The sequence below is a fragment of the Notamacropus eugenii genome, chromosome 4, assembly GCF_028372415.1.
Source record: "Notamacropus eugenii isolate mMacEug1 chromosome 4, mMacEug1.pri_v2, whole genome shotgun sequence".
Taxonomy (NCBI): domain Eukaryota; kingdom Metazoa; phylum Chordata; class Mammalia; order Diprotodontia; family Macropodidae; genus Notamacropus; species Notamacropus eugenii.
Genome location: NC_092875.1, coordinates 2,503,580 through 2,525,539, shown reverse-complemented (window position 1 = coordinate 2,525,539; position 21,960 = coordinate 2,503,580). Strand labels below are relative to the sequence as shown.

The following is a 21,960-nucleotide window of genomic DNA, read 5'->3' as shown; positions in this document are numbered from 1 at the left end:
TTTCTATTCTGTTGAAGGGGAGACAAATACACATTGAAACAACATAAAACATCACGCAATTTGGCAGCATTGGTGGCGAGCTGTTGAGAGCACTAATATCTGGGACAGGCCTCCTGTTGGAGATGACACAGGAGTTGAGCTTAGGATTCCAAGGGAAAGGGATGAGGAGAGAGCATTCTGGGCATGGGGACAGTACATAGAAAGGCTAGCCAATCAGCCTGAAGAGGCTGGCACCTGATCATCAGTGCACTGGATGCCCAACAGGGCTCTAGTATCCATGAAGGAGAAAAGAGAATGCAAAAAAAGCTTTGACATCTTTTCCATCATTCATCTGTTGTCCTTTGACTTCATCTTTAAATTCTTTGCAGAATCACTTTTTTTTCTTTCCAGTTAACACAAGAAAACCAAATTAATTACTTTACAGAGTAAAAAATAGGCATCTGAAAGGTAAGAATGATGACAGACTATGAGATGCGTAGGGTTTTTTAAATATTATAAATAATTTGGATATAATGCAGCTGCTTAAATTTTTGAAAATGAAATTCATCCCATAAAATGGGAGGACTCCCTGTGCTTCTCTGTCAGGATTTTGTTTACACATCATCCTCACCCTTCTTTCTTTGTTCGTTTACATGGCCACAGTACCTCTATTATCCTTCCAGATCTACTGCTGGTCACTGTTTTTCTCTGCGTATTTGCATTAAAGGTTTTTTTCACAGTTATTTATATAACTCTGACTCAAACCACAGGGAATATGGCTATTGTTACTGTAAAATCTTGACAATTTAGCTAGCATTTCATAAGGAGTCTGTCAGAGAACTGTAAGAGTTTAATTATCACCTTTGAGAAAGTCAGGAGAAGATAACCTGAGAATTCTTGAGACATATTAACTGTCATGCTGAGGGGACTGAACTGCTTGCCTGTGGCTCCTATGTTGAGAAGTCACAAGTTATAATATCTACATTTCTATATCTACCTATACATAACTGTGATCTTTCTTACAGCTGATATATTGTTGAAATAGTTAAATATATCTTTCCATTTGTCACACTTATAAATTACATAATCAGGGGCACTGATGTTTAAGTTTATGAGACTATCTATGGGTTGATATTGAAAGAGACAAGAAAACTTATGCGGAATAAGAGCTCAGTGGGGGCTTGGAGCTAATTAATAAGATAGCTTCTGTCCTTGTGGTCCTTTATGAGGTAACATCAGAATGTATTTTCTGATTGCTTTGGGACCTAAGGGAAGGCCTTTAAAGAGGGAATGAATCTATTAGGAGATGGGTCAGGGTTTGATGCGCAGAGCCCCCGAGAAGGGTTGCTCTTGTAACATAGACCCAGACGTTCATCCATACGATTGCTACCCATCTTAGCATAAAGCCTGGCTACAAAGGAGGAGAAACACTTCTGAAGCCCTGCTATACAGGGATTCCATGAAGACTCACACATGGGGGCTTCCATCTGGGGTATCAAAATATTCCTACTCCATTTTTAGAGTGTGTTTTCACCGTTGTGTGTGTGTGTGTGTGTGTGTGTGTGTGTTCGTCCTTCATTGCCGAAGAGGACTATGCCATCAGAGAAATAATGACATGACTTGCACTTGACTTTGTTTTTTTTTGAGTGAGGGAGGGCTGTGCAGGTCACCAGCCTCACTTCTCCACAGCCATCTGAATCCAGTGACCAGATATTCATCAGGATGACTGGTGATGACCCAGGATGAGGCAACTGGGGTTAAGTGACTTGCCCAAGGTCATACAGCTAGTGAGTGTCAAGTGTCTGAGGTGAGATTTGAACTCGGGTCCTCCTGACTCCTGCACTGGTGCTCTATGCACTGCACCACCTACCTGCCCCGGAGTATTATTATGGGTGTGCCAAATACAATTTTCACATTTTTACTACCTTCACAATGGAGGCTGCCAATGTTTGTAATATGTTGTGAATTAATGGGTATTGAGATATATAGAAGTCTAAATAGTAGGACTTGATCCTGATTTTAAAAATACATTATAACATTATTATATTATTATCATCATTATTATTAGCTAGCATTTATACAAGGTATTAAAGGTTACAAAGTGTTTGACATACCGTTAACTCATGATTTTCACAATTCTGGGAGAGGAAGGAAGGAAGGAAAGAAGGAAGGAAGAAAGGAATGAAGGGAGGGAGGGAGGAAGGAAGGAAGGAGGGAGGGAGGGAAGGAAGGAAAGCAGGAAGGGAAGGAGGCAAGAAGGAACAAAGGAAGGAAGGAAGGAAAGAAAGGAAGGAAATAAGGAAGGGAGGGAGGATTTATTTACGTCACTTACTGTGTTCCAGGCACTGTGCTAAGTGATACAACTACAAGCAAAAAGAAAGCTAGCCCCTGCCCTCATGGTACTCACACCCTAATGGGGGGAGTGGAATGAAGAGACCTGGCAGTGCACGGTGTGAAATCCCAAAAGTCAGGAACAGGGTCAGGAGGGGAATGACAGAAGGCTGGCCTGAGATCCTTCACCAAAGAGTCTCCAGGAGAAACTTGCCAATGAGAGAAGGGGGCTGGGTCTTGTGGTGGTACCTTCCATGAGGAGAAGGCTGTGAGAGGGATGAGACGTTCCAAGGCTAAGAGACCACGGGCACTGAAAGGTCACAGGGTTTGTAAGGGTCAAGGAGATATAAAGTGATAACTACCAGGGGAAATAACAGTGTTTGGGGAATTCCCAAATCTGATTGATTGCAGTTACGGATACAGGGACAAGAGGGGATTGTATCCATTACAGTCTCTGAGGAGGATTTCACTAAAAACTAGAGTTTTATTTAAGTAAGAAGTTTTACCAGTAGCAAAACTGAAAACTCTGCTTAAATCAGAAAAAAAAAATGCTTCCACATGGTCAGTATTAAAAGTACAAAAACCCAACATCCTAAGCTTGTCAGAAATCTTCACAGAAGGGGATCTTGACCTTTCTTAGGGAGAACCAATAGAGAGACAGGCTGGGGTGGGGTGGGGGGAAACTAATGGTAAGAGACTGGTTGACAATTGTCAGAGACAAAATGTACAGTTTGGTGGAAAGTGTCAGCGGGCCTGCTTTTGGACTTAAGAGTCCTCAAAGTGTAGAGAAATTTGAGATTATCCGGCAGGAGTACTTTCAAAAACTAGTGTGACACCATGAGAACGGCCCAGGCACTCCAATGGTGCTTGTTAGGTTCACAGCCCACCTAGGGCTCTGTGAAGATGGCCTCATCGCCTCAAACTATTCTAAGAGCTGCCAGGGTTCTGCCTGCCTCAAGATTCCTCCTACTCTAGTCCATCCTCCATTCAGACAACAAAGGGAGTTTCCTAAAGCCCAGGTCTGACTCTCTTTCTCTGTTTCTGAAAGATTTGGGATTACTGCCTTGGGATCTGCAGTTAGGTTTCAGTAATGGCAGCTTCTGCACCAAGTCACCCCAAGAGTCTTGGCCCCCCTCTTTGTGGCCATTGTGCTTCTATCTGCTCAGCTTCTCTTGATCATCTTTTTAGTAAATCATTTTATTTAATATTTATAAATATATATTCATAATTATGTTACATATGTATATACATATATAAAAATTCATGAAAAGGATTTGTTCTGCAAAATTTGGATTCAGTCAAAAGGTCACACTTGAGGCTCTAGAAGGCCACATGTGGCCTCAAGTTCCCCACCCCTGGATTAGTAAACTCCCTGAGAAAGTCATTGGCATCAACTAGCCTAAGCCCTTTACAGATATTATCTCATCAGATTCTCACTACAAGCCTGAGGGAGATGCTATTATCTCCACTTTGCAGTTGAGGAAAATCAGGTTAACAAAGATTAGGAGACTTGGCCAGAGTCACACAGCTAGGGAGTGTTTGAGTCCAGATTCGAATTCATGTCTTCCTGACTGTAGGCCCACCTAGCTGCCTATGATAAATAATGTTCAGCACACTCAATAGTGGATTTTAAAAAATCAAACATACAGTATTACTAAGAATATTTATTCTAAATCCAGTAACCATCAAAAAAAAAAAACCCTCAAAACAGGAGGGGAAAAATCAAAATTTATTCTTCCCATATTTTCACTTATTAAAAACAACAGTACTGGCTCCAACCCGAAGCAGGCCCCAGTAGCAGCGGTCATTCTCTCTGCCCTGTATCCACTTTTCCTTTTGTATTTTCCTGGAGGGTGCTGCTGTCACTGTCATTCACAGCTGTGATCAGTTCATTGTCCTGATTCTGCTTCCTGCATTCACTGCACTTGTGCACACAAGGGCTTTCCACATTTCTTTGCGCCCTTCATGGACAAAACTTCTCATGACCCAATAATATCGCCCTTACTTTCATAGGTCACAATTGGCTTTGCCATTCCCTAATTTTTGGACATAAGTATGGTGTCTAGGCACGTTCTGATCCAGTAGGGTCCTCTCACCCCTCACCCCAAGGCATATCAGAGCCAGTCTATGATCATCTGGCAGTTAATGTTATATGAGGCCATATTGCTTCTCAAAAATGTCATGGCAATTTGGACCTCCATCAGCAGTGTAACAGTGTGCTTCTTCTCTGGTACTACCAGGATGATTCCACCACCTTTAACAAACTTTGTCCACTTAGTGGGTAGAAGGTGGCCTCTTATAGCCAAAGCCTTTCTGATTGTTAGAATTATTTGAGTGGTGATCAACAATTTTGGCGGCTTCTTCTTCCAAGAGCTGTCTGTCCATATCTTTTGACATCTATAGAAATTTCTACCTATATCATTTGGATCATATTTTTATTGGACCTAGGCAGAGGAACAAACAAGTCTGAGCATCCTCTGTAGACTGTTACATCTATGACTCTGCCAGGGCCTCCATGTTTCTGTTGGGGGGCAGGGACCTTTATATAGAGATAATAGTGACAGCCCCTCTCTATGGGCTGAAAACCAAGGAAGGCAAGATGCCACAGGCCAGCAATGAAAATCCCCCAAATTCATAGCAGGAGATGTTCAGGAAGGTGTCAACTTCCTGCTTCTGAAGCGTCACCAACAACGTAATGATGTGATACAGTTTGTAGGCCTTTGTACATGCAGGGATTTCTGACCCCACCTTGCAACCTTCCTGAAAATTTCCTCTGAGTAAACATAAGAACATCCCCATCGAGTTTCCAGAATGGAATTCTTCATCTAAATAAGTAAACGAATCCACCTCAAGGAAAGTGAAAGTAGTTTTTATTTGTAGTGGTGAGAAGAGGTGATTGAGGCAGCAAAGAGATCTGGCCCCCAAGACAGAAGGTTCTAATCTAGGCTGCAGAGGCCAAGCCACAGTGCCTGACTGGGAGGTAGCTTCCTCTCCGTTAGACTACCCAGGATCCAGAATGCTGTGTAGCTCTGCACTCTGAAGAGGCCTCAATCTAGAAACCAGGAAGGGGATGGATATCTTTGCTTCTTGGTCAGGGAACACCCGTGCTAGAGTTCTCAGTGAGTGCCACTCCCCACCTCACTCCACAACTAAAGACCAAAGAAGAGGCTCTCTGGGGTCTTCCAATGGGCAACCTGCAACTCCAGCTTTATGCAGGGTCTGGGATGATGGGGAAGTAAAAACACAGACAAATCCCACTCATGAAGTGAGTGGAGGGGGACACGACATTAGGACATTTATAAAGCACTTGACATAACCTCCGTTGAGCCTCACAGCAAGCCTGTCAGGCAGGTGTCAGAATCTTTTAAAATGAAGAAACCGAGGCTCAGAATGGTAAGGTGGCTTACCCAGGGTCCTGCAAGTGTCAGAAGAGGCATGTGAGTCCACAACTCCGTCCATTCTACCACATTGCTCCCAACGGATGTGCCCCAAACTTGGGCCCATCATGTTCCCAGTCAAACTGATCAACCCAGCATCTTCAACGACTGCCCACTTTGGGGATGCCCTGGAGCACTAAGGAATGGAAGGCAAAGTTGAAGGGAAACTGGTGATTTCTTCATGACTGTGGAACACTGTGGTTTTAGAAGGGAAGGGCAAATGTGGGAAGTGAATACTCATTCCCAAAAAGGATTTGTGCTTCTGGACCATGGATTAAAATTCAGGAAGGAGCTCCTGGTCAGGGACACTGCCTGGCACCCTGCATATCTAATCCAGAGGACTTTGAACTGAAAAGGAATTGTGTCTCTAACAATTGAATGCCAAAAAGTGGCTACAACGTAACTGCACAAATACAAACACAACAAAAATTTAGGAGACAAACAACAGAAAAGACCTCAAAAGTAGCCCAAAATGGGCAAGGTAAAGTAGAGGTCCTGAAGGAAGCAGGCATGCCAGAGGATGGCCCTGGAAGGCACCGGACAGGAGACCAAGGAAGAACTTTCAGCTACAGATGAATGAGCAGAAACAGGAGAAATGCTACAGAACATCGGGACAAAAAGAGAAAACAAGTCTGCTTGATAATGGACTGCAAACCTGGTAGCAAGGCATCACTGGGTAGTGATGAAGATGACCACTTCCTAGGCATCATCTGGACCTCGCCAAAACAGAGCAGGTAATCATTTCTTGGCTTGCTTGAATAAGAATTTCTTCCACCAGAAAGTAGGGGAAGCAATAGGAATTGTTTTGGGGCCAAATTATCACCAATGTGAGGAGCTGCTGACTGAAACAGAAATGATGGGAATCTTGGGGGCAGGAGGTGAAGAAGGTGACAATCAATTAGAGAGGAAAGTCAGACGTAATCCAAGATCATCAACAGATTTTGAAAGGCCAGAGTTCAGAGAAAGGCTATGTAAAATCCCACCTCCTAAAGTAGTGCAAGGGAAAACAGCTCAAAAAGGAGAAGCAAGAAAGGAAGACTGAAGACAGGAATGATTTCACTAAAGAAAAGGGGGAGTTGTTTAAAAAGAATGATGTGGATTCCACAGGGAGCATACCAAACATCTTTAAAAGGAAATGTTTAGAACACAGAAAAAGAACTTTGAAGCTCAGAATCCACTGAATATGCCAATAAAGGCTTACAAGACAAAGGGTCACTTAGGCTAGACTGAAGGATAGAAAGCTGACCAAATAAGGGGCAATCCACTGCTCAGGCTAAATGAGTGCAAAAATGAAATTATGCAATTTATATTTTATTTAGTCTACCCAGGAGAAGCATCTTTGGACTGGAAAATACAGAGGAGAAAAAAATCCAGTTGTAAAGATGAAAGCCACAAAAGGAGATTAAAAAACAACTCCATGACATTCTTGATGAGTTTAAGTCATCTCCCAACCAAGTCACATATCACACCCAGAAAAGTAGCAAATATGGAAACAATCAGCACAAGAACTGCGACAGGCATGCCAGAATGCTCTTGGTGCAGTTATCAAGTGATCTGACCCTCGTCGATAACAAAGAATGGAAGAATTAGGTGACTTGGATGGTTGGACTCAAGAAGGCTTGGTAAATCAATGGTTCCTCATGGCAGGGAGTTTCCAGTGGACTTTACCACAGGGATTGATGCTTACTCCTGTACCATTTAACATTTTTATCAAGGGCAAGTGTGTTTATATATGTAGTCCTGTAGTACAAAAGAATCAACTTCAATAGTGTAAGAGAGGGCAAGACAATCTTTGTTCTGAAAAGAGTGGGATGTTTCCACACACCACAAGTTCAATAAGTCTGCAGTGCAACATGCAGCCAAAAAGTGGAGGTGACATGAGACTGCCCTGGGGAGAGCTTCAAGACATGATGGTAATGACCTCACCATACTCTACCTATAGTCAGACTGGAAGACTTTGTTTGGATCATGGCATCCCAGTTTAGGAAGGAAATTACTAAGCTAACTGGGTAACAAGAAGAGGCTTTATGGCCATTTCTTGTGTATGGTATAGGGATGTCCAGTACATGGCTCACAAAACTTTCAAGTGTATTCCAAATCAGATTAAAACTTAATTGGAAAATATTTAACAAAATAAATGAAAATACAGTAAAAGAGATAATATTAATATGCAGCTTTTAAAGTCAACATGCAGCCTGCAGAGATCTTTATCTAGGGTATAGAGGCCCTTGTTTCTATTTGAGTTTGATGCCATTTTAAAAGATTTCATTTTGGGGGATGGGTGGGACTAAGATTTTACAACTTACAAGGTTGGACAACTCAGAAAACCTGGTATTCTGTGAAAGATTAGTCAATAGTGTCAAACATTTTGAAGAAAAAAAGGAATGACAACTGAAACAAGGGTCATTATATTTCAAAAGTCACTAGTGATTTTTCAGAGATCAGTTACAGGTGAGACAGAAATCTACCTGAAAAGCATTGAGGAGATGGTGGACAGTATTGAACTGGAAACGGATATAAGCATCATTCTTTATTAAGTTTGTCAGGGAAGAGAAAAGTAGAACAAATGGGAGCTAACTAGATGGCATAGGTTTGGTTTTTTTTTGTACCACACAGACCAGGGCACTTGGATAGGCAGCTGAAAAGAGCAAGGTTTAAGGGACAGACTAATGTGAATGATGTCTCTCATAGTCAGCAGGAGATGGAACTGAAAGGGGGAAAAATGAAGCAAGATGGAGCGAACTTCTTCCGTGAAAGACAGTAAGAGGCGAGTGGTGGCAGCGGCTGGGAATCTTAACAGAGCAGAGCTATCGGGAGCGAGCTCGCCTCGGAGCATCATCATGTGTTTTGACTTACAGACTTAGCAGTACAAACGGTAGCACAATGAAGCCAACTTTACAACTACAAACACTGAGATCAGCGAATTTCAAAGTACGAAACCTTTTAATTCCTCCCCTTCAGGTGGCTCTCAAGACACTCCATTCATTCTCATTCCTTTTTTTCTCTCCAGCTGCTGTAGTCACATGATAATGGCTCCTCTGGGCACTGGCTTCTTGTTTTTCCTTGATTTCATTCCACAGAGGCCTTCCCAGATTTTTGTCGTATTCCTCAAACTTGTTTCTCTCAATTATATTATAATTTTCCATTAAATTAATGGAATTTAATAGAATTATCATTTATATCCTGCCCCTATAGCTGACCACTTAAGTTTCTTCCATGAATTTTTTATTACAAATAATACTGCTATGAAAAGTTAAGAAGTTTTTTTTTGTTTTTGATAACACCTTAAAAGTATATTCCCCCAAAAGAAATGGGAGTGATAGAAAGGTTACTACACAAAAACTTGACTTGGTGTGACCTGGAGTTGCTGCTGCTGGAGTGTCACACCTGGGAAGCTTTGATTAGGTTCAGGGATGAGAATGGAGTTGGGAAATCCCTGTGGCCTGGCTGGTGATTGTAGGTGAGCATAGTAGTGAACTCCATTCACTTGGGAGAAAGGACTGCAGGAGATCAACACAGAAATCCTCGCTGCAGAGTCCCAGGCACTCTTTACATGAGGAGACAAGAGATTTATAGAAGGAATGGGAAGGGGAGGTGGTTTGGGGTCCCAGGCCTCAGATTGACAAGCACTGCTTATATTTTCTCAGACTCACGTCACCACTACCCTATGGGGATAAGGGAGGAAGGAGCCTAGGGTATTGAGAAGAAATAGCTTGAAACAACCACTAAAGGGAATTAATATGTATCTGCTTCATCTATACCAATGGTTCTTAACCTGAGGTCCATGAACTTAAATTTTTTTCGTAATTATATTCCAATATAATTCATTTCCTTTGTAATCCCACTATTTTATGCATCTAAAAGCATAGTTTTAAGGAGTCCATAGACTTCAGTAGACTGCTAGAGTGGTCCAGGACACAAAAAAAGTGAAGAACCTCTGATCTACAGGGTTTTCCTTTAGTTTGATTCTCTAGTGATCGGTAAAGGACTCTAGCTCTGGCAGAAATCTTTTTCATATTCATCCTATTCACAAACTTCTCTCCAGTAAGAATTAACCTGATGTCCAGTACTATGATGGAAGACCTTTTGTCATTCATCAGGTTCTTTTCTCCTATATGAACTGATACTGAGTGAGGTACTTACTCGGGAGGCAGGCTTTCCCTCAATCATTACATTCATAAAGTTTCTCTCCAGTTTGGATTCTCCACTGTTGAGAAAGGGCTGAACTACAATGAAAGGGCTCCTCCAGCTCATAAGGCTTCTCTCCTACATCAATACCCTGATGCTCACTAAGTCCTGTGCTCCACCTATAAGCTTTGCCACATTCATAAGGTCTCTCTCCAGTATGAATTGTCTGATGTTGCGTAAGCTGTGAGCTCTGGGGGAAGGACTTTCCACATTCATTACATTCATAAGATTTCTTTCCAGTATGTATCAACTGATGTCGAGTAAGGTGTGATCTATGGCGGAAGGCCTTGCCACATTCATTACATTCATAAGGTTTATCTCCAGTATGAAGTCTCTGATGCTCCATAAGTCCTTTGCTCAGACGGAAGGCTTTTCCACATTCATTACACTTATAAGGTTTCTCTCCAGTGTGAATTGTCTGATGTACAGCAAGTTGTGTCCCTAAGCGGAAGGCTTTTCCACATTCACTACATTCATAAGGTTTCTCCCCAGTATGGATTCTCTTATGACGAGTCAGTTGTGAGCTCTGGGGGAAGGCCTTCCCACATTTATTACATTCATAAGGTTTCTCCCCAGTATGAATTATCTGATGTTGAGTAAGCTGTGAGCTCTGGCAGAAGACCTTTCCACATTCATTACACTTGTAAGGTTTTCCCCCAGCATGAATTATCTGATGTTGAGTAAGCTGGGAGCTCTGGGGGAAGGACTTTCCACATTCATTGCATTCATAAGGTTTCTTTCCTGTATGTATCATCTGATGTCTAGTAAGTTGTGAGCTGTGGCGGAAGGCTTTCCCACATTCACCACATTCATAAGGTTTATCTCCAGTATGAAGTCTCTGATGCTCCATAAGCCCTGTGCTCAGGCGGAAGGCCTTCCCACATTCATTACATTTATAAGGCTTTTCTCCAGTATGAATTGTCTGATGTTGAGTGAGCTGCGAACTCTGTCGGAAGGCTTTTCCACATTCGTTACATTTATAAGGTTTCTCTCCGGTATGAATTGTCTGATGTACAGTAAGTTCTGTGCTTCGTGCAAAGGCCTTCCCACATTCATTACATTCATAAGGTTTCTCCCCGGTATGTATTCTATGATGTCGAATGAGCTGTGAGCTATCACGGAAGGCCTTCCCACATTCGTTACATTTATAAGGTTTCTCTCCTGTATGAATTGTCTGGTGCTGAGTAAGTCCTTTTCTCTGGCGGAAGGCCTTTCCACATTCATTACATTCATAAGGTTTATCTCCTGTATGAATTGTCTGATGTCGACTAAGTCCTGTTCTCTGGCGAAAGGCCTTTCCACATTCATGACATTCATAAGGTTTCTCCCCTGTATGAATTCTCTGATGTTGAGTAAGTCCTGTTCTCTGACAGAAGGCTTTCCCACATTCATGACACTCATAAGGTTTCTCTCCTGTATGAATTCTCTGATGTCGAGTAAGTTTTGAGCTCTGAGGGAAGGCCTTACCACATTCATTACATTCATAAGGTTTCTCTCCAGTATGGATTCTTTGATGTTCAATAAGTCGTGTGCTCAGACGGAAGGCCTTTCCACATTCGCTACATTCATAAGGTTTCTCTCCAGTATGGATTCTCTGATGTAGAATAAGATGTGTGCTCTGTCTGAAGACCTTTCCACATTCATTACATATATAAGGTTTCTTCTCTCCAGCAAGCATTCGATGATTTTCAATAAGGTCGGAATTATAATTAAAGGACTTGCCACATTCTTTAAATTTAGAAAGTATTTTCTTTGAGGAAATTCTATTGCATTTTTTTAGTTCTGAATATAGTCTGAAGCTCTTCCGATGTGTAACACATTTATCAAGATTCTTGCCTATGGATACTCTCTGCTGTGGGAAAAGAACTGGTCCTAGACTAAAACTTCTGCCATATTTATTATGTTCATGGCTTCTCACCTTATTGGAAGGTTTGATCTTCATTTGTTTAGCATATGTTTCCTCACTGTTCTGCTGCTTGTCTAACCTGGAATCCCACTGCCAGGGTCCTCCCAACTTGGAAGCACAGGAACCATTCCTTGTGAGTTTTTCTCCAGATAATTCTTCCATAGAGAAGACCAGCTTTGGGGCCGACTCCTTGATTTCATGCTTTGTCCCCCAATCTGAAAAAACAAAAGCTGTAAATATCTAGTCCATCCTCTGCTGGCTTTTAAATTTTTTCTCAATTACACGTAAAAGCAATTTTTAACATGTTTTTTTAAATTTTGAATTTCAAATTCTCTCCCTCCCTCCTATCCTTCTCCTTGTGAAAGCAAGCGATTTGCTACAGACTATACAAGTGCATTCATGCAGAACACATTTCCATATTACTCTGCTGTTTTTTTAGATGTTTAGCATATTCCATCAAGAAAAAAAATTTAAAGAATATTAGTAATGAAAATGAAACCTTCTGCTTTATAGCGCTTCTAAGCCAGTGCGTCACATCCCTAAAAATGTGATGTCAAATATTTTATTAACCCCAAGCATAGCGTATACCACATTATGGGTGGGTGTAGATCAACTACTACCCATTACCAATGATAAGACTGAAAACCAAACTGATACAGTGACTTTCCGAAAGAGTCACTGGCAGGTGAAAAAGCTCACCTGCTTCTTCCATGGTTATAAAAGACAATGAGTGGAAATAAAAAAGCCACTTTCAGGTCAACATAATGAACGAAATGCAAGGATTTTGCTTTCCTTATTTTCAGAGAAAATAAATATTACTGAAAAACCACAACTTAACTTTTTGCCCCAGGGATTGTGGTGGTTTACATTTAGAGTAAGTTTGTGCCAAGGACTGGGTGGTTTAAATTGTTTAACAAGTTTTCCCCCAGGGATCGCAGATGGACTCCTGTAATGGTAAGATACCTGTGGGCTCCTCTTTGGATAGATTTTTTTGGTAGCATAGGGAATGCCTCCCCCTCCCCATAACTGTGGAAATGACTAAAACGCAGACAACTGAATTACAAGCCACCTGACATAAATCTGCAGGAGATTGAACTGGCTCTAATTCAGCTCCTTTCAATACTGTGAACTGGAAATATTAAGGCTAGCAAGTATGCGTTTGTCTTATCTTTTTCCCCCTGTTTTTCTTATTTAGTGTTTGTGGATTCTGTTAATTTGAAAGATTTTTAAACAGAAAATGCAGCCAGTCAGAAAAATTGCTAAAACAAATTGCTAAACAAAAAGTTTAGAATGCTGGAAAAGATGAATGAAATTTCACATTTGAACTTCCACTTTAGGCTTTCAGTAGGACACTAGGTTAAAAAAAAAAAATCTGCATGATACTTATTTTTCCTGTCATTTCATCCATAGCCACACTGCAAATACAGAAATAAAGTCAGATAATTAACGTTTGTAGAACTGCTAAAACATATTACTAGATTTTGGAGGCTTGGAAGTTAAGGAGATTAGAGATTAATCATTAAAGAGTTTGGAGAGTAATCACTTCACTTACAACATATGTGGAAATATCTTAGTGAGTTTTGGGGTGCCACTATGTAGAATTTGTTTTAAGGAAAAAGACGAATTTAATTCTGCAAACATTTTAAGGGTAAATAACACAGATCATTCCCCATCCTCATCCCCACACAGATCACTGGAGCTAATGTTTTACCGTAAAGAAGGAAAATAGCTAGTTTGAAAGCAAGCCCAGAATGAAGGAGGAAAAAAACCTCTGGTTTGCAGTTTAAATGTACTTGGACTTAACCCTTCCTTGACCGTGAAAAGAGAAAAGAGCACAACCCTAACCCTAAATCAGAAACTGAGCCTCTCCAACCCCAGCTCAGAGACCCCTGTCCTAACCATCTTAACCCCTCTCTTAGATCAGGTTCCCAAATAAAGGTGCTGGGGAAAAAAAATACTGGAAAAATGCAGAGGAACCTGAGTTACATTTCTAGCTCAGAAATTTATCAGCTATGTGATCTTAAATTACCTTGTCTTTGTTTGCCTCAGTTTCCTAATCTGTAAAGAGGAAAATAATAATGATATTCATTTCCCTGGGTTGAGGATCAAATGTTATTGTGATTGTGAAGTGCTTAACACAATGTCTGGCATATGGGAATAATCATATGTTTATTTGTGTTACTATTATTTCTTGAATTGAATGTAATTACTCCACACTTGAAAACTCGAAAGTGGTGTTTAGATGTTATTAATATAAAATACCAAACATAATCAGATGAATGATTTTTATATGGGATTAATTTGAACAGGCATTTAGTTGAATTGGTGTCATCTAAATTGTATATACTTTGTTTCATGTTTTAAATACATAATGTATAAGTCATTAGTGTTTCTAAATTCTCTTATATTGTGAATCATTGCATCAGAAACGCTGTTAGGCAAACACCTTTTTTATCTCGAAGCTATTAGATTAGGAATTGAGTTGTTAAAAGAATGCGTTAAAAATACAATTGAAGAGGACAATATTTAATGGGGTATATTTGGTTTGAGAACATAATGAGTTTCTTATAGTAGTGAGTTTTCATTTGAAAAATTTTGACTATCACTTATGAAAATTTACAAAATGGTTTAAAGATGTAACTTCCCTATATCAGGAATTTGTGATGAGAAAATAATATTTAAGCTGTAAGCTGTGATTAGTGAAATTTTGCTATTTGAGGCAAAAACTTTTGGGACCATTAATTTACTATTGTTTCGTGTTACAGGAATGGTTGTTGGAATTGTTATGAAGCCAACAGTAGAAAATGGCATGGGCTGCAGTCTGAGAACTGTGAAAGGTGGAAAAAGCTTTGGGGATGACCCTGGCATGGTCTAAGGGAGGATCATCTTGACTCAGTTTACCTATTGTACTATTTCCTTTCTGAACAGGCAATCTCCCCATCTGGCTAATCTTCTGACTTGCTTCTGATGCTATGTGATGACATGATTTGCAATCAGATACAATTCATGTCCAGAATCAAACAGAGCTAAGGGAGTCTTTCCTCTACCATGGTATGTCAGGCTGGTCTGTGCCCTTGAGGGGATGAGTCGTTGACATTGTCACACAATGATGTCCCTCCTTTTCCTTTCACATCGAATGACTATAATCAGGTTAGGTGAGCCACAGAAATGCATTAAGTATGATACTAAATCAATTAAGTAACAAATTGATACTGAAACATCTCTTGAGTTACTATAATGGGATGCAAGCATGACAAATCTTATCATTTTAATCTGTATTTGTAGTTAAATTATAATATAGGGATGGTATACTCCTAAATGGAGAACTAGAGGAATAAGACAACGATGTCATGTAAAAGTTTTCTAATTAAATGCAATAGGAAATACTGAGAAAACAACAAGATTAGACTATTTTCTCTAAGAAATATGTATGTATACACACAGATACATGCACAAAGACTGTACAAACATGCACACACATACATACATATTGTACACAGACACATACACAGTACACACACATGCACAGACACATATGCACACTGTACATGCACACACACTACACATATGCACATGCACACAGACATGCACATACACACTGTACACACATACACACATACATACGCATACACTGTACACACAGATACACACACAGTACACAGATACACACACTGTACACACACATACAGGACTAGCTTCCAAATGTATCTAGCTTGGAAATTCAGGCTTTGATTGTGGTTTAGTACTAAGTTCTCAAAATTGCATTAAGGATTTTACATATAAAGTATTGTATTGCTCACTGTAAAGTGAAATGATTTCCCCACTTTTGAGGTATCTGTCTGATAATTTTAAAAAGATGGAAGAGTTCATTTTGCAATTTAGACTCATGAATTTTTTTAAGCTTCTTAGATCAGATACAAAGTTAAGATTAAAACAGCAAGTGGTATATAAAAATTCAAATTCTCTGACGTTTCTGGATTGGAGAACCAAGTTTAAGAGACTGTACTAAACTGGTTCAGTCTTGTTACTGGCAGATTTAACTTAGGAATCTCTAAACGTGACTTGGAACCAGAGAAGCAAAGGCCCCTTTGTGGCTATCCTGAGAATGAGGCCTACGCCACAACATCCAAGACGACTCCCCAAACATCTGGAACTCCAAATGTGCTGACTGGATGGATGTTGGGAGGGGTTACTAAGATCCAAGGAGACCTGAGGTTAATGAATGTTGGTCATCATTATTGTACTGCTTCGGTATCGTGTTTCATGGCGTTTAGATTAATGTTTAGGTTTTCTTAGTTACTGATGGAAATCTTTCTTCTGAAAACTGGTCCAATGGGAGCCCTCGTAACTAGTACAACCTGAAACCTGATTTATATAATTCTGATTATGAATTTATGAAAAACTTTATAGATTTGGCTCATGGAGAACTGATCCATAGGAGTGGTAAGTTGCCCACTCCCCTACAAATCAAAAGGGGGAAAATTGAAGGCATCAAGAGGATTAGGACAGCAAGTGGTTAACTGTGGGCACTGAGTGAACCACTAGGGCTTCACCTTGTGCCTCAGTTACGGTGCTAGCTCAGTTCCCTTTCTATTCAATCACGGGTCTAGTTCCAACTTTGTCTTGTAAGAAAAGTCGATTTGATTGTGGGACTTAGGAGAAAACATTTCTGGACTGTCTGAATCTAGCCCTGCAGAGTTGGCAAGCTGAACCACCTTTATCTGCTCCTGATGAGGTTGACACATGCACTGCCACATCCGGCTCAGTTTGGGAGGCTCTGAAGGAAAGTCTGGGAGAGGAGAGGTATTAGACTGACCACCAAACTGAAAGTCTGCAGAGTTGTTGTGCTGACCTCTTTGTTGTATGCCTGTGAAACCTAGACAACCTACCAGCGCCATGTCTTAGGAAGATTCTGAGGATCACCTGGCAGGGTAAGGTACCAGCCCCTGAGGTCCATGCTCAAACTAAACTGCCAAGAATTCAAACTAGGCTTCAGAGAGCCCAACTCTGATGGGCTGTCCACGTTGTTCAAAGGCCACACATATATTTGCCTAAAAGACTATTTTAGGGAACCCATACAGGGCAAGCATTCACATGTAGGTCAAAAGAAATGATGCAAGGACACTCTCACAATCTCTGAAGAACTTTGGAATTGACTGCGTGAGAGACACTGGCACAGGACCACTCAGCTTGGCACGTCCACATCAGAAAAGATGCTGTGCTCTATGAGCAAAGCAGAATTGAAACAGCTCAAAGGAAACATGAGATGCACAAATTTAGAGCGATCACCGCTCCAAATGTTCATCTGGACCATTTGTATCCAAGCTGTGGGAGAGCCTTCTGAGCTTGTATGGGTCTGATCAGTCACAGTTGGACACACTGTACTCAGATGCTGACATCATGATGTCATTTTGGTCCTCTTTGAGTATGAAGAAAAACAACAAATAAAGCAACCATTAATCAAAGTCTTACATTATGCAGACCAGAAGTTCAGTCAGATGCAAAGACTGATGCAAGGAGTTTTCTTACAATCTCAAGCAAGCCGTGTCTTATCTGAAAACTGGCACTGTACTGACCAGTTGTTGTTTCCATGTTCCTTTGATTGTTTACTGACACTTGGGGGGAGGGAGACACCTCCTTCTCTGATTTCAGGGAATCGCACCTGTTCACTACCCCCTCTTGACTTGGACAATCTCTAATCTTTCATCTAATTAGAAATAGGATTACCTAATATTACAGTGTTTCCTTTTAATTAACTGGCCTCATTTTTAAGACATAAACTTCTTTCCCTGTATTCCGGTTCCAGGCCTCAGCTGAGGAGGTCTGGGCCCAGTCTGTAGAGCCCTGGGTGTGCCCTGCTTAATAAATTGATATACTCAGAAGACTGAACCTCTGCACCTTCAATCATTTCATTTTTCACTTGCCCCTAGACAGAGGAAGAGGAGCCGAGACACATCCTGGGGAGCCTTGAATGTTAGACTGGTCGTGGATAAGAGCCAGCAAAGGAGAAGGAGGAAGAGTGATCCAACTTCAGCCATGGAAGCAAGGGAGGAGACCTCTGAAGTCTGACTATTTGCCTGGTGCCCGGGTGGCTGCCTCTCTGGGACTTACTGCTACACTGAGGAGGTAACCTCCCAGGTTCAAATCTAGCTCAGAATCCATGAGGGATAAGCACAGAAAAAAAGTTGCCAAGGACATCTCCATTTGGTTAGAAAGCCCGAGATTCTGTGAGAGGGGACAGAGGCCAGAAACAAGATAAAGCCAACAAAATAACTGTGCCCAGCTATTGTCTCCCAGAAGCAGGGCTCAAATCCAGGCCCTTCTAATGTTACACCAGTGCCTTTTTTAGGAAACAGAAAAATACACCAGAAAACCACCCAGGCCTAACCTTCCCATCTTCAGTCCATGGCCTCCCCTGAGGCAGGTTACAGGCCAACAAGTCAGCCAGGACAGCAAGAGAAAGTTTAGAAATGACAAACACAAATACTGGATGAACTGGAGAGAGGCAGGCACAGAGACGGAGCCACTGGGTGCTGCCTAACCTTTTTGGGAAAGCCACTTCAATATATATATATGAGTAAAAGCAGCCCAGCCAATGGCACCCCCTGACAAGGCCTATAGGCGCTGGGAAAAGGAAACAAGAGCCTCTTCCTACAAAAGTCGCAATGACAACTTTGCTTTGAACAGTAAAAGGTAAAACGAGGTCCAGGGCCAACGTGGCTGAACATCCCACCTTCAGTGCTGCCATTTCTTATGAAAAGCAAGGCCTGGGGGCACCCCGAACCATGGCACCCACCAGAAAGCCATTCCTGTTGTTACCGAAGCAAAGTCAATATTCGTATTGAAAAAGAGAACATGTGGCCAAGGCAGGTCAGGCAGGAGGTGGCTTGTCCCTGAACTGGGGAAGAAGGCCCGTCCCCAGGGCTGCCTTCCCAAGGGGGCTCACCACAGGCAGCTTCTGCCCATCTGGAGAAGAGGGCACCAACACTCACCTGCACAGCCATCTCCAGGGCTGCCTCCCTCTGGCCTCCAAGGTGCTTCCCCTCGCTCCAGCTGGGAGATGACAGCTGGCTCAGAAACGCTGAGTCCTGCTCGTTGGAAATGAGAAAAGGCTGGGGAGGGAACATCACACTCCAATTCAATCCTAGCCCTGTCTCTTTTGGGAAGAGAGGCCTGGAGTCAGGTCTCAAAGAGGGTACAAAGGCCCGCTGAGACACGCTTGGAAATGGGGAAGAGGGGCCCCTGGGAAGATTCTGACTCCAGAAGAAAACGTGTCCCCTTGACCCAGTCCCTGCCTAATGGGCATGTAAGCACAAGAGAGCAGAGGGCACCCTGGTGACAAAGCCAGACCACACCCGGAGGGCACTGATACTGTCTCCATGGGACACAACTGGGCAACCCCAGAGACCCCTGCTGCATTCCCAGAGAGGAATCTGAGTCGCAGGGCCTCACCCAGGTACACCAGGTTCCGGTAGTTCTCCAGCATCACCTCCTGGTACAACTCCTTCTGAAAAGGGGCCAGATGCCCCCACTCCTCCGCAGTGAAGTCCACGGCCACATCCCAAAATGTCACTGACTCCTGAAACACCAAGGACAGAAGTGCTCACTCACGGACCACCCTCCCTCTGTGCAGAAGGACAGGTGGGGAGTGATGCTCAGAGCCTGAGCTTTGGTGGTGTTCTCGGTTCAGTCTCTGAAGACCCACTTTATGCCTCAGTTATACCAGATGCTAATTCACATAAGAAAACAACTGAAAGTCTTTCTCTGGCTTTTAAGGCACCACCATCTAACAGCCCTGACATACAGTAGGAAGTATAGCACTCATCATCCCCATTCTGCTGACCAGAAAAGTGAATCTAGGAAAGGAAAACACTAGAGCACATGGGAATTGGCCCGCAAACCCGCATCCCTCCAGCACTCTCCCCAGTGGGGCACAATGGAGGAAGGTGACGGGCCACCAGCTCCAACCACAGCATCGCCACCAGGCTCTACCTGAATCTATCTTATTCAACCTGGTTCCTGGATACCTCTGCCCTCCCCTCCCCTCCTGCCACCCTCCTACCAGGCAACAAGGCATCTTCCTAACTTCCCATCATCCTCCCAGGACATCATCCTCACCTCTTTACCTCCCCCCTGGCCTAACACCTGCATCCAATCAGTGGCCAAGCCCTGTCACATCTACCTTTCTAACAACTCTGGAATATGCCCCTTTCCTCAGTCACCGCCCCCTCCCTGCCGCAGACCCTCATCACGGCAGTAACTGCTGGGGGTATCTGCCTGCATCCAGCCGCCCGTGGTCATCCTAAAGCCCAGGGTTGACCATGTCACTCCCTTACTTGATAACCGGCAGCAGCTCCCCTTTACCCCCAGGACTTTCTGGTCTGTAATCTGGCTTCCTGGCCATCCCTCAAACAAGCCCCTCCAGCTCCTGACCAACGTACCCATGCCCAGAATGATCTGTCTGTTCTCATCTCCACTGCCCGACTTCCCTGAAGTCTCAGCTGAAATCCCACCTTCTCCAAGCCTTGTCTGACCCTGCTCCATTCCAGTGCCTCCAGAGCACGTCCAGAGCTTGGCTGACATGGCTTTGTGCCCGATGCCTCCCCTGGGGGCAGAGGCCTGACTCTTGGCCTTTCTCTGCGTCTGCAGCGCTTAGCACAGGAGTGGCTGCTTCACAAATGTCCGCCTAGAAACCATTCTGGGGACCTCCGGGTCTTCCAGCTTCAGGGACTGGGACCCTGGATTAGGAAGGACTTGTCTGGGATGCTGAAAGGACTCCCCATCCTGCTCCAGCCCAGCCTTAGGGAGACCACCACGGCAGCATCTCCCATCCAGGACCCAGGACAGCATGAGGAGGACCAAGCCAAGGCAGGTGATGGGGGGAGCCCCGCAGCCAAGGGTCCTCCCCGGTGTCTCCCACATTTCCATGCCCTGGCCCCTGGCCTTGGCTCCGGCAGGAGGATTGGGGAGGGGAGGGGCAGAGGGCACAGGCGCAGTCTCAGGCACAGCTGTGCCCCCTCCCCCACGAGGGTGGGACCCTCCACATAGCCTGCTTGGCCTGCTACCCCAAAGTAGCTCCTATGCTTTGTCCTAACCGCCCCCCTCTCCAATCACCCCCAAGCCATCGCAGGCAGGACATGGGATCCCCCTGAGGTTCTAGACCACCTAGAGCACGGGTTACGGATCAGCTGGGAACCCCCTGCCCCAAGGTCTGCCCTCTGTCCGCCCGCCTCCGCCCTCCTGGGGGGCCGGAACTCACCTGGGGGGCCGAGGTGCCCAGGGGCACGGGGGCCATGGCCTCGGGGCGGCACGGGGTCGGGAGGCGGAGCTGCGGAGAAGGGCAGGGCGCTGAGACCGACGCGGGCGGCCGCGGCCCCCCAGCCCCCGGGGGTGCCCCACCCCCACCTCCAGGGGGTGCCCCCCCCACGCCCCGCTGCCGCAGCCAGTCCAACGATGCTCAATGTTTGGGCCCACTCAGCAAAAACTGCAGGAGCAGGGGGGGCCTGGACCGAACCCGAAAAGGGCCGGGAGTGCGCCCCGCTGCCCACCACGGGATGGGGCCGGGCGCAGCGGCGGCGACCAGGGGGTCCGGGGAGCCCCAGAACGTGGCGGGGACTGAGTACCGACTGGGGGGAGGCGGTGCCCGGCTAAGGGCGGGAGGAGCAGCTGGGAGCGGCGGCGCTTCTGATTGGCTCGCAGACCGCGCCCCTCCGAGAAAGACCAATGAGTGGGCGCGTTCACGGGAGGGGGCGGGGCCGCAAGGACACGGAGGGGCACTGCGCACGCTCCACTCGAGCTGCAGCCCCTCCCCTCCGGACCAGCCCCCGGGCTTCGAAACCAGGCACCCCGACCCCCGCGCCCCATCCGCCGCCTCCCGGGCCCCGGGCCCGGGCCCTCCTGACCCCGGCCGCCGCTCACCCCCGCTCGAGACGTGGGCTCGGCCCCGATCCCAATCCCGGCGCAGACTGCGGATGGAGCAGAGGTGAGCCCCCAAACCGGGCCCCAAAGCGGAGGTCGCTGAAAGGGGGCGGAAGGGGAAGTGACGCACTCAGCGCGACGCCTGCGTCCTCTCCCGGGGCCCGCGGATGCGTCTCTGTGGCAACGGGGGCGGGGTCACGG

The 21,960-nt window shown here is 44.4% G+C and overlaps 1 protein-coding gene across 2 annotated transcripts; it reads right to left on the bottom strand.

The window, feature by feature from the left end:
* Positions 1–5,163: 5,163 nt before the first annotated feature.
* LOC140502788 (uncharacterized) lies at positions 5,164–21,843 on the bottom strand. Of its 2 annotated transcripts, XM_072606783.1 has the most exons (6): positions 21,760–21,800; positions 21,101–21,169; positions 20,283–20,579; positions 19,294–19,420; positions 18,834–18,997; positions 5,164–12,056 (listed from the first exon to the last, which is right to left on the bottom strand). In XM_072606783.1, the coding sequence occupies exons 3-6, from the start codon at positions 20,422–20,424 to the stop codon at positions 9,910–9,912; spliced, it is 2,580 nt and encodes an 859-aa protein (XP_072462884.1). In that variant the 5' UTR covers positions 20,425–20,579; positions 21,101–21,169; positions 21,760–21,800; the 3' UTR covers positions 5,164–9,909. The 2 variants fall into 2 exon arrangements, with proteins under 2 accessions (XP_072462884.1, XP_072462885.1); XM_072606784.1 differs by lacking the exon at positions 20,283–20,579 and having other exon boundaries at positions 18,834–18,929; positions 21,760–21,843.
* Between the last annotated feature and the right edge of the window lie 117 nt (positions 21,844–21,960).